The following is a 13980-nucleotide window of genomic DNA, read 5'->3' as shown; positions in this document are numbered from 1 at the left end:
CCTTGTTGGGCTGGTTCAGGTCATAGCTGGTCAGCGAAGTCAGAAGGTGCTGCAGGCCAGGCACGTTGTTGTCGTTTATCGCATGGATTATAGCCTTCATCACAAAGGAGTCTTCCTCATCCTATCGACACACCACATGGGTTATTTGGTTTCCATCAGGTGTATGGTATCATCACACAGGCTCGGGTAACAGGATAATATGCTCTAGTGGTCTAGTAACATCTGGACTAAGTCCCTCTCAGAAAAACATGTTCTGTACTGGGGAGGGACAGACAGAGAGGGGGGTGGGGAGGGACAGATAGAGAGGGGGGGTGGGGAGGGACAGACAGAGAGGGGGGTGGGGAGGGACAGATAGAGAGGGGGGATGGGGAGGGACAGACAGAGAGGGGGGTGGGGAGGGACAGATAGAGAGGGGGGTGGGGAGGGACAGATAGAGAGGGGGGGTGGAGAGGGACAGACAGAGAGGGGGGTGGGGAGGGACAGATAGAGAGGGGGGTGGGGAGGGACAGATAGAGAGGGGGGTGGGGAGGGACAGATAGAGAGGGGGGTGGGGAGGGACAGATAGAGAGGGGGGTGGGGAGGGACAGATAGAGAGGGGGGTGGGGAGGGACAGATAGAGAGGGGGGTGGGGAGGGACAGATAGAGAGGGGGGTGGGGAGGGACAGATAGAGAGGGGGGGGGACAGATAGAGAGGGGGGTGGGGAGGGACAGACAGAGAGGGGGTGTTACAGGGTCTGAGACGCCAAAGCCTCCCACCATTAGCTCTGACAAATTGAAAACCCTAGTCATTGCCCGCAGTATTAGACTTGAAAAGATTCCTAGATGCCCTTCCAGACTCCCTCCACCTACCCAAGGACGTCAGAGTACAAAAATTGGTTAACCACTTGACTCAGGAACTCAATTTAACCTTGCGTAATACCCTAGATGCAGTTGCACCCCTAAAAACATTTGTCATAAGAAACTAGCTCCCTGGTATACAGAAAATACCCGAGCTCTGAAGCAAGCTTCCGGGAAATTGAAACGGAAATGGTGTCACACCAAACTGGAAGTCTTCCCGACTAGCTTGGAAAGACAGTACCGTGCAGGATCAAGGGAGACACTCAAGTTTTTAAATGTTATTTCTCTTGACACATTGATGAAAATAATCATGGCCTCTAAACCTTCAAGCTGCATACTGGACCCTACTCCAACCAAACTACTAAAAGAGCTGATTCCTGTGCTCGGCCCTCCTATGTTGAACATAATAAACGTCTCTCTATCCACCGGATGTGTACCAAACTCAATAAAGTGGCAGTGATAAAGCCTCTCTTGAAAAAGCCAAACCTTGACCCGGAAAATATAAAAAACTATCGGCCTATATCGAATCTTCCATTCCTCTCAAAAATTTTAGAAAAAGCTGTTGCGCAGCAACTCACTGCCTTCCTGAAGACAAACAATGTATACGAAATGCTTCAGTCTGGTTTTAGACCCCATCATAGCACTGAGACTGCACTTGTGAAGGTGGTAAATGACCTTTTAATGGCGTCAGACCGAGGCTCTGCATCTGTCCTCGTGCTACTAGACCTTAGTGCTGCCTTTGACACCATCGATCACCACATTCTTTTGGAGAGATTGGAAACCCACATTGGTCTATGCGGAAAAGTTCTGGCCTGGTTTAGATCTTATCTGTCGGAAAGATATCAGTTTGTCTCTGTGAATGGTTTGTCCTCTGACAAATCAACTGTACATTTCGGTGTTCCTCAAGGTTCCGTTTTAGGACCACTATTGTTTTCACTTTGGCAGCAGCTAATGGGGATCATAATAAATACAAAAAAACAAATACTATATATTTTACCTCTTGGGGATGTCATTCGGAAACATAATGTTAACTTTCACTGCTATGCGGACGACACACAGCTGTACATTTCGATGGAACATGGCGAAGCCCCAAAATGTCCCTCGCTGGAAGCCTGTGTTTCAGACATCAGGAAGTGGATGGCTGAAAACTTTCTACTTTTAAACTCGGACAAAACAGAGATGCTTGTTCTAGGTCCCAAGAAACAAAGAGATCTTCTGTTAAATCTGACAATTCATCTTGATGGTTGTAAAGTCGTCTCAAATAAAACTGTGAAGGACCTCGGCTTCGGTTACTCTGGACCCTGATTTCTCTTTTAACGAACATATCAAGACTGTTTCAAGGACAACTTTTTCCCCATCTACGTAACATTGCAAAAATCTGAAACTTTCTGTCCAAAAATGATGCAGAAAAATGTATCCATGCTTTTGTCACTTCTAGATTAGACTACTGCAATGCTCTACTTTCTGGCTACATGGATAAAGCACTAAATAAACTTCAGTTAGTGCTAAATACGGCTGCTAGAATCCTGACTAGAACCAACATTTTCTTTCATATTACTCCAGTGCTGGCTTCCCTACACTGGCTTCCTGTTAAGGCAAGGGCTGATTTCAAGGTTTTACTGTTAACCTATAAAGCGTTACATGGGCTTGCTCCTACCTATCTTTCCGATTTGGTCCTGCGGTACATACCTACACGTACGCTACGATCACAAGACGCAGGCCTCCTTATTGTCACTAGAATTTCTAAGCAAACAGCTGGAGGCAGGGCTTTCTCCTATAGATCTCCATTTTTATGGAATGGTCTGCCTACCCATGTGAGAGACGCAGACTCGGTCTCAACCTTTAAGTCTTTACTGAAGACTCATCTCTTCAGAAGGTCCTATGATTGAGTGTAGTCTGGCCCAGGAGTGTGAAGGTGAACAGAAAGGCTCTGGAGCAACGAACCGCCCTTGCTGTCTCTGCCTGGCCGGTTCCCCTCTCTCCACTGGGATTCTCTCCCTCTAACCCTATTACAGGGGCTGAGTCACTGGCTTACTGATGCTCTTCCATGCCGTCCCTAGGAGGGGTGCGTCACTTGAGTGGGTTGAGTCACTGACGTGATCTTCCTGTCCGGGTTGGCGCCCCCCTCGGGTTTGTGCCGTGGGGGAGATCTTTGTGGGCTATACTCTGCCTTGTCTCAGGGTGGTAAGTTGGTGGCTTGAAGATATCGCTCTAGTGGTGTGGGGGCTGTGCTGGCAGTGGGTGGGGTTATATCCTTCCTGTTTGGCCCTGTCCGGGGGTTTCTTCGGATGGGGCCACAGTGTCTCCTGACACCTCCTGTCTCAGCCTCCAGTATTTATGCTGCAATAGTTTATGTGTTGGGGGGCTAGGGTCAGTCTGTTATATCTGGAGTATTTCTCCGGTCTTATCCGGTGTCATGTGTGAATTTAAGTATGCTAACTCTCTCTCTCCCTCTCTTCTCTCAGAGGACCTGAACCCTAGGACCATGCCTCAGGACTACCTGGCTGGATGACTCCTTGCTGTCCGCAGTCCACCCAGGTCCACCTGCTGCTGCTCCAGTTTCAACCGTTCTGCCTGCGGCTATGGAACCTTGACCTGTTCACCAGATGTGCTACCTTGTCCCGGACCTGCTGTTTTCAACTGTCTCTCTCTACCGCACCTGCTGTCTCTAACTCTGAATGATCGGCTATGAAAAGCCAACTGACATTTACTCCTGAGGTGCTGACTTGCTGCACCCTACTGTGATTGTTATTATTTGACCATGCTGGTCATTTATGAACATTTGAACATCTTGGCCATGTTATGTTATAATCTCCACCCGGCACAGCAAGAAGAGGACTGGCCACCCCTCATAGCCTGGTTCCTCTCTAGGTTTCTTCCTAGGTTTTGGCCTTTCTAGGGAGTTTTTCCTAGCCACCGTGCTTCTACACCTGCATTGCTTGTTGTTTGGGGTTTTAGGCTGGGTTTCTGTACAGCACTTTGTGACATCAGCTGAAGTAAGAAGGGCTATATAAATAAAATAGATTTGATTGATTGAGGAGAGGCATACAGAGAGGGGGGTGGGGAGGGGATTACACTACCCTCCATCCTACCAGACACTACCCTCCATCCTACCAGACACTACCCTCCATCCTACCAGTAACTACCCTCCATCCTACCCGACACTACCCTCCATCCTACCAGACACTACCCTCCATCCTACCAGACACTACCCTCCATCCTACCCAGTAACTACCCTCCATCCTACCAGACACTACCCTCCATCCTACCAGACACTACCCTCCATCCTACCAGACACTACCCTCCATCCTACCAGACACTACCCTCCATCCTACCCAGACACTACCCTCCATCCTACCCAGACACTACCCTCCATCCTCCCCAGTAACTACCCTCCATCCTACCCAGTAACTACCCTCCATCCTACCCAGACACTACCCTCCATCCTACCAGACACTACCCTCCATCCTACCCAGACACTACCCTCCATCCTACCAGGCACTACCCTCCATCCTACCCAGACACTACCCTCCATCCTACCCAGACACTACCCTCCATCCTACCAGACACTACCCTCCATCCTACCCAGACACTACCCTCCATCCTACCCAGACACTACCCTCCATCCTACCAGACACTACCCTCCATCCTACCCAGACACTACCCTCCATCCTACCCAGACACTACCCTCCATCCTACCCAGTAACTACCCTCCATCCTCCCCAGTAACTACCCTCCATCCTACCCAGTAACTACCCCCCATCCTACCCAGTAACTACCCTCCATCCTACCCAGTAACTACCCTCCATCCTACCCAGTAACTACCCCCCATCCTACCCAGTAACTACCCTCCATCCTACCCAGTAACTACCCTCCATCCTACCCAGTAACTACCCTCCATCCTACCCAGTAACTACCCTCCATCCTACCCAGTAACTACCCCCCATCCTACCCAGTAACTACCCTCCATCCTACCCAGACACTACCCTCCATCCTACCCAGTAACTACCCTCCATCCTACCCAGACACTACCCTCCATCCTACCCAGTAACTACCCTCCATCCTACCAGACACTACCCTCCATCCTACCCAGACACTACCCTCCATCCTACCCAGACACTACCCTCCATCCTACCAGACACTACCCTCCATCCTACCAGACACTACCCTCCATCCTACTCAGACACTACCCTCCATCCTACCAGACACTACCCCCCATCCTACCAGACACTACCCTCCATCCAACCAGACACTACCCTCCATCCTACTCAGACACTACCCTCCATCCTACCCAGTAACTACCCTCCATCCTACCCAGACACTACCCTCCATCCTACCAGACACTACCCTCCATCCTACCCAGACACTACCCTCCATCCTACCCAGTAACTACCCTCCATCCTACCAGACACTACCCTCCCTCCTACCAGACACTACCCTCCATCCTACCAGACACTACCCTCCCTCCTACCAGACACTACCCTCCATCCTACCAGACACTACCCTCCATCCTACCCAGACACTACCCTCCATCCTACCCAGTAACTACCCTCCATCCTACCCAGTAACTACCCTCCATCCTACCCAGTAACTACCCTCCATCCTACCAGACACTACCCTCCATCCTACCCAGACACTACCCTCCATCCTACCAGACACTACCCTCCATCCTACCCAGACACTACCCTCCATCCTACCCAGACACTACCCTCCATCCTACCCAGACACTACCCTCCATCCTACCAGACACTACCCTCCATCCTACCCAGACACTACCCTCCATCCTACCAGACACTACCCTCCATCCTACCCAGACACTACCCTCCATCCTACCCAGACACTACCCTCCATCCTACCAGACACTACCCTCCATCCTACCCAGACACTACCCTCCATCCTACCCAGACACTACCCTCCATCCTACCAGACACTACCCTCCATCCTACCCAGACACTACCCTCCATCCTACCAGTAACTACCCTCCATCCTACCCAGACACTACCCTCCATCCTCCCCAGACACTACCCTCCATCCTACCCAGACACTACCCTCCATCCTACCCAGTAACTACCCTCCATCCTCCCCAGTAACTACCCTCCATCCTACCCAGACACTACCCTCCATCCTACCAGACACTACCCTCCATCCTACCCAGACACTACCCTCCATCCTACCAGACACTACCCTCCATCCTACCCAGACACTACCCTCCATCCTACCCAGTAACTACCCTCCATCCTACCCAGACACTACCCTCCATCCTACCAGACACTACCCTCCATCCTACCAGACACTACCCTCCATCCTACCCAGACACTACCCTCCATCCTACCAGACACTACCCTCCATCCTACCAGACACTACCCTCCATCCTACCAGACACTACCTTCCATCCTACCCAGACACTACCCTCCATCCTACCCAGACACTACCCTCCATCCTACCCAGACACTACCCTCCATCCTACCAGACACTACCCTCCATCCTACCAGACACTACCCTCCATCCTACCCAGTAACTACCCTCCATCCTACCCAGACACTACCCTCCATCCTACCAGACACTACCCTCCATCCTACCCAGACACTACCCTCCATCCTACCCAGTAACTACCCTCCATCCTACCAGACACTACCCTCCATCCTACCCAGACACTACCCTCCATCCTACCAGACACTACCCTCCATCCTACCCAGTAACTACCCTCCATCCTACCCAGTAACTACCCTCCATCCTACCAGACACTACCCTCCATCCTACCCAGACACTACCCTCCATCCTACCCAGACACTACCCTCCATCCTACCCAGACACTACCCTCCATCCTACCCAGACACTACCCTCCATCCTACCAGACACTACCCTCCATCCTACCCAGACACTACCCTCCATCCTACCCAGTAACTACCCTCCATCCTACCCAGACACTACCCTCCATCCTACCCAGACACTACCCTCCATCCTACCAGTAACTACCCTCCATCCTACCCAGACACTACCCTCCATCCTACCCAGACACTACCCTCCATCCTCCCAGACACTACCCCCCATCCTACCAGACACTACCCTCCATCCTACCCAGACACTACCCTCCATCCTACCCAGACACTACCCTCCATCCTCCCAGACACTACCCCCCATCCTACCAGACACTACCCTCCATCCTACCCAGACACTACCCTCCATCCTACCCAGACACTACCCTCCATCCTACCAGTAACTACCCTCCATCCTACCAGACACTACCCTCCATCCTACCCAGACACTACCCTCCATCCTACCCAGACACTACCCTCCATCCTACCAGTAACTACCCTCCATCCTACCAGACACTACCCTCCATCCTACCAGACACTACCCTCCATCCTACCAGTAACTACCCTCCATCCTACCCAGACACTACCCTCCATCCTACCAGACACTACCCTCCATCCTACCAGTAACTACCCTCCATCCTACCCAGACACTACCCTCCATCCTACCCAGACACTACCCTCCATCCTCCCAGACACTACCCCCCATCCTACCAGACACTACCCTCCATCCTACCAGACACTACCCCCCATCCTACCAGACACTACCCTCCATCCAACCAGACACTACCCTCCATCCTACCAGACACTACCCTCCATCCTACCAGACACTACCCTCCATCCTACCCAGACACTACCCTCCATCCTACCAGACACTACCCTCCATCCTACCAGACACTACCCTCCATCCTACCCAGACACTACCCTCCATCCTACCAGACACTACCCTCCATCCTACCCAGACACTACCCTCCATCCTACCAGACACTACCCTCCATCCTACCAGGCACTACCCTCCATCCTACCCAGACACTACCCTCCATCCTACCAGACACTACCCTCCATCCTACCAGACACTACCCTCCACCCTACCAGACACTACCCTCCATCCTACCCAGACACTACCCTCCATCCTACCAGACACTACCCTCCATCCTACCAGTAACTACCCTCCATCCTACCCAGTAACTACCCTCCATCCTACCCAGTAACTACCCTCCATCCTACCCAGTAACTACCCTCCATCCTACCAGACACTACCCCCATCCTACCCAGACACTACCCTCCATCCTACCCAGACACTACCCTCCATCCTACCCAGACACTATCCTCCATCCTACCCAGTAACTACCCCCCATCCTACCAGACACTACCCTCCATCCTACCAGACACTACCCTCCATCCTACCCAGACACTACCCTCCATCCTACCAGACACTACCCTCCATCCTACCCAGACACTACCCTCCATCCTACCCAGTAACTACCCTCCATCCTACCCAGACACTACCCTCCATCCTACCCAGACACTACCCTCCATCCTACCAGACACTACCCTCCATCCTACCCAGACACTACCCTCCATCCTACCAGTAACTACCCTCCATCCTACCAGACACTACCCTCCATCCTACCAGACACTACCCTCCATCCTACCCAGACACTACCCTCCATCCTACCCAGACACTACCCTCCATCCTACCCAGACACTACCCTCCATCCTACCCAGTAACTACCCTCCATCCTACCAGACACTACCCTCCATCCTACCCAGACACTACCCTCCATCCTACCCAGACACTACCCTCCATCCTACCCAGACACTACCCTCCATCCTCCCAGACACTACCCCCCATCCTACCAGACACTACCCTCCATCCTACCAGACACTACCCTCCATTCTACCCAGACACTACCCTCCATCCTACCCAGACACTACCCTCCATCCTACCCAGACACTACCCTCCATCCTACCAGACACTACCCTCCATCCTACCAGTAACTACCCTCCATCCTACCAGACACTACCCTCCATCCTACCAGACACTACCCTCCATCCTACCAGTAACTACCCTCCATCCTACCCAGACACTACCCTCCATCCTACCAGACACTACCCTCCATCCTACCAGTAACTACCCTCCATCCTACCCAGACACTACCCTCCATCCTACCCAGACACTACCCTCCATCCTCCCAGACACTACCCCCCATCCTACCAGACACTACCCTCCATCCTACCAGACACTACCCCCCATCCTACCAGACACTACCCTCCATCCAACCAGACACTACCCTCCATCCTACCAGACACTACCCTCCATCCTACCAGACACTACCCTCCATCCTACCCAGACACTACCCTCCATCCTACCAGACACTACCCTCCATCCTACCCAGTAACTACCCTCCATCCTACCCAGTAACTACCCTCCATCCTACCCAGTAACTACCCTCCATCCTACCCAGACACTACCCTCCATCCTACCCAGTAACTACCCTCCATCCTACCCAGTAACTACCCTCCATCCTACCCAGACACTACCCTCCATCCTCCCAGACACTACCCCCCATCCTACCAGACACTACCCTCCATCCTACCAGACACTACCCCCCATCCTACCAGACACTACCCTCCATCCAACCAGACACTACCCTCCATCCTACCAGACACTACCCTCCATCCTACCAGACACTACCCTCCATCCTACCCAGACACTACCCTCCATCCTACCAGACACTACCCTCCATCCTACCCAGTAACTACCCTCCATCCTACCCAGTAACTACCCTCCATCCTACCCAGTAACTACCCTCCATCCTACCCAGACACTACCCTCCATCCTACCCAGTAACTACCCTCCATCCTACCCAGTAACTACCCTCCATCCTACCAGTAACTACCCTCCATCCTACCCAGACACTACCCTCCATCCTACCAGACACTACCCTCCATCCTACCCAGACACTACCCTCCATCCTACCAGACACTACCCTCCATCCTACCCAGTAACTACCCTCCATCCTACCCAGTAACTACCCTCCATCCTACCCAGTAACTACCCTCCATCCTACCCAGTAACTACCCTCCATCCTACCCAGACACTACCCTCCATCCTACCCAGTAACTACCCTCCATCCTACCCAGTAACTACCCTCCATCCTACCAGTAACTACCCTCCATCCTACCCAGACACTACCCTCCATCCTACCCAGACACTACCCTCCATCCTACCAGACACTACCCTCCATCCTACCAGACACTACCCTCCACCCTACCAGACACTACCCTCCATCCTCCCAGACACTACCCTCCATCCTACCAGACACTACCCTCCATCCTACCAGTAACTACCCTCCATCCTACCCAGTAACTACCCTCCATCCTACCCAGACACTACCCTCCATCCTACCAGGCACTACCCTCCATCCTACCCAGACACTACCCTCCATCCTACCAGTAACTACCCTCCATCCTACCAGACACTACCCTCCATCCTACCAGTAACTACCCTCCATCCTACCAGACACTACCCTCCATCCTACCCAGACACTACCCTCCATCCTACCCAGACACTACCCTCCATCCTACCAGACACTACCCTCCATCCTACCAGACACTACCCTCCATCCTACCCAGACACTACCCTCCATCCTACCCAGACACTACCCTCCATCCTACCAGACACTACCCTCCATCCTACCAGACACTACCCTCCATCCTACCCAGACACTACCCTCCATCCTACCCAGACACTACCCTCCCTCCTACCAGACACTACCCTCCATCCTACCCAGACACTACCCTCCATCCTACCAGACACTACCCTCCATCCTACCCAGTAACTACCCTCCATCCTACCAGACACTACCCTCCATCCTACCAGACACTACCCTCCATCCTACCCAGACACTACCCTCCATCCTACCAGACACTACCCTCCATCCTACCCAGACACTACCCTCCATCCTACCCAGACACTACCCTCCATCCTACCCAGACACTACCCTCCATCCTACCCAGACACTACCCTCCATCCTACCAGACACTACCCTCCATCCTACCCAGACACTACCCTCCATCCTACCAGACACTACCCTCCATCCTACCCAGACACTACCCTCCATCCTACCCAGTAACTACCCTCCATCCTACCCAGTAACTACCCTCCATCCTACCAGACACTACCCTCCATCCTACCAGACACTACCCTCCATCCTACCAGACACTACCCTCCATCCTACCAGACACTACCCTCCATCCTACCAGACACTACCCTCCATCCTACCCAGACACTACCCTCCATCCTACCAGACACTACCCTCCATCCTACCCAGACACTACCCTCCATCCTACCAGACACTACCCTCCATCCTACCAGACACTACCCTCCATCCTACCAGACACTACCCTCCATCCTACCAGACACTACCCTCCATCATACCAGACACTACCCTCCATCCTACCAGACACTACCCTCCATCCTACCAGTAACTACCCTCCATCCTACCCAGACACTACCCTCCATCCTACCAGACACTACCCTCCATCCTACCCAGACACTACCCTCCATCCTACCCAGACACTACCCTCCATCCTACCCAGTAACTACCCTCCATCCTCCCCAGTAACTACCCTCCATCCTACCCAGTAACTACCCTCCATCCTACCCAGACACTACCCTCCATCCTCCCCAGTAACTACCCTCCATCCTACCAGACACTACCCTCCATCCTACCCAGACACTACCCTCCATCCTACCCAATAACTACCCTCCATCCTACCAGACACTACCCTCCATCCTACCAGGCACTACCCTCCATCCTACCCAGACACTACCCTCCATCCTACCCAATAACTACCCTCCATCCTACCAGACACTACCCTCCATCCTACCAGGCACTACCCTCCATCCTACCAGACACTACCCTCCATCCTACCCAGACACTACCCTCCATCCTACCAGACACTACCCTCCATCCTACCCAGTAACTACCCTCCATCCTCCCCAGTAACTACCCTCCATCCTACCAGGCACTACCCTCCATCCTACCAGACACTACCCTCCATCCTACCAGACACTACCCTGCATCCTACCCAGTAACTACCCTCCATCCTACCAGACACTACCCTCCATCCTACCAGACACTACCCTCCATCCTACCAGACACTACCCTCCATCCTACCAGGCACTACCCTCCATCCTACCAGACACTACCCTCCATCCTCCCCAGACACTACCCTCCATCCTCCCCAGACACTACCCTCCATCCTACCCAGGCACTACCCTCCATCCTACCCAGACACTACCCTCCATCCTACCCAGTAACTACCCTCCATCCTACCCAGGCACTACCCTCCATCCTACCAGACACTACCCTCCATCCTACCCAGTAACTACCCTCCATCCTACCAGACTCTACCCTCCATCCTACCCAGTAACTACCCTCCATCCTACCCAGTAACTACCCTCCATCCTACCAGGCACTACCCTCCATCCTACCCAGACACTACCCTCCATCCTACCCAGTAACTACCCTCCATCCTACCCAGACACTACCCTCCATCCTACCCAGACACTACCCTCCATCCTACTCAGACACTACCCTCCATCCTACCCAGGCACTACCCTCCATCCTACCCAGACACTACCCTCCATCCTACCCAGACACTACCCTCCATCCTACCAGTAACTACCCTCCATCCTACCCAGACACTACCCTCCATCCTACCCAGTAACTACCCTCCATCCTACCCAGACACTACCCTCCATCCTACCCAGACAATATCATCCATTCTCCACGATTTTACTAACTATCATTCTACCCAGCGGTTTCAGGAAGTAACTAACAGCAGTTGAGGAAGTAACCCACAGCAGTTGAGGAAGTAACCAACAGCAGTTGAGGAAGTAACCAACAGCAGTTTCAGGAAGTAACCAACAGCAGTTGAGGAAGTAACCCACAGCAGTTGAGGAAGTAACAAACAGCAGTTGAGGAAGTAACCAACAGTAGTTTCAGGAAGTAACCAACAGCAGTTGAGGAAGTAACCAACAGCAGTTTCAGGAAGTAACCAACAGCAGTTGAGGAAGTAACCCACAGCAGTTGAGGAAGTAACCAACAGCAGTTGAGGAAGTAACCAACAGTAGTTTCAGGAAGTAACCAACAGCAGTTGAGGAAGTAACCCACAGCAGTTGAGGAAGTAACCAACAGCAGTTGAGGATGTAACCAACAGTAGTTTCAGGAAGTAACCAACAGCAGTTGAGGAAGTAACCAACAGCAGTTTCAGGAAGTAAACAACAGCAGTTGAGGAAGTAACCCACAGCAGTTGAGGAAGTAACCAGCAGCAGTTTCAGGAAGTAAACAACAGCAGTTGAGGAAGTAATCAACAGCAGTTGAGGAAGTAACCAACAGCAGTTGAGGAAGTAACCAACAGCAGTTGAGGAAGTAACCAACAGCAGTTGAGGAAGTAACCAACAGTAGTTGAGGAAGTAACCAACAACAGTTGAGGAAGTAACCAACACCAGTTGAGGAAGTAACCAACAGCAGTTTCAGGAAGTAACCAACAGCAGTTTCAGGAAGTAACCAACATCAGTTGAGGAAGTAACCAACAGTAGTTTCAGGAAGTAACCAACAGCAGTTGAGGAAGTAACCAACAGCAGTTGAGGAAGTAACCAACAGCAGTTGAGGAAGTAACCAACAGTAGTTGAGGAAGTAACCAACAGTAGTCGAGGAAGTAACCAACAGCAGTTGAGGAAGTAACCAACAGTAGTTGAGGAAGTAACCAACAGTAGTTGAGGAAGTAACCAACAGTAGTTGAGGAAGTAACCAACAGCAGTTGAGGAAGTAACCAACAGCAGTTGAGGAAGTAACCAACAGCAGTTGAGGAAGTAACCAACAGCAGTTGAGGAAGTAACCAACAGCAGTTGAGGAAGTAACCAACAGCAGTTTCAGGAAGTAACCAACAACAGTTTCAGGAAGTAACCAACAGCAGTTGAGGAAGTAACCAACAGCAGTTTCAGGAAGTAACCAACAGCAGTTTCAGGAAGTAACCAACATCAGTTGAGGAAGTAACCAACAGTAGTTTCAGGAAGTAACCAACAGCAGTTGAGGAAGTAACCAACAGCAGTTTCAGGAAGTAACCAACAGTAGTTGAGGAAGTAACCAACAGCAGTTTCAGGAAGTAACCAACAGCAGTTTCAGGAAGTAACCAACAGCAGTTTAGGAAGTAACCAACAGCAGTTGAGGAAGTAACCAACAGCAGTTGAGGAAGTAACCAACAGCAGTTGAGGAAGTAACCAACAGCAGTTGAGGAAGTAACCAACAGTAGTTGA

At 51.9% G+C, this 13980-nt stretch overlaps 1 protein-coding gene across 1 annotated transcript in view; it reads right to left on the bottom strand.

The window, feature by feature from the left end:
- Positions 1 to 13980, bottom strand: part of dapk1 (death-associated protein kinase 1) — a gene marked incomplete at its 5' end in the record, with an annotated part of 153854 nt that overhangs the window by 125874 nt on the left and 14000 nt on the right. Inside the window, 1 exon segment of the mRNA XM_055887875.1 lies at positions 2 to 121. Coding sequence (XP_055743850.1) covers positions 2 to 121 — 120 coding nt within the window.

This window comes from Salvelinus fontinalis, chromosome 28, assembly GCF_029448725.1.
Source record: "Salvelinus fontinalis isolate EN_2023a chromosome 28, ASM2944872v1, whole genome shotgun sequence".
In the NCBI taxonomy this organism is placed as follows: Eukaryota; Metazoa; Chordata; class Actinopteri; order Salmoniformes; family Salmonidae; genus Salvelinus; species Salvelinus fontinalis.
Note: the sequence above shows the minus strand (reverse complement) of the source record. Positions and strands in the feature narration are given on the sequence as shown.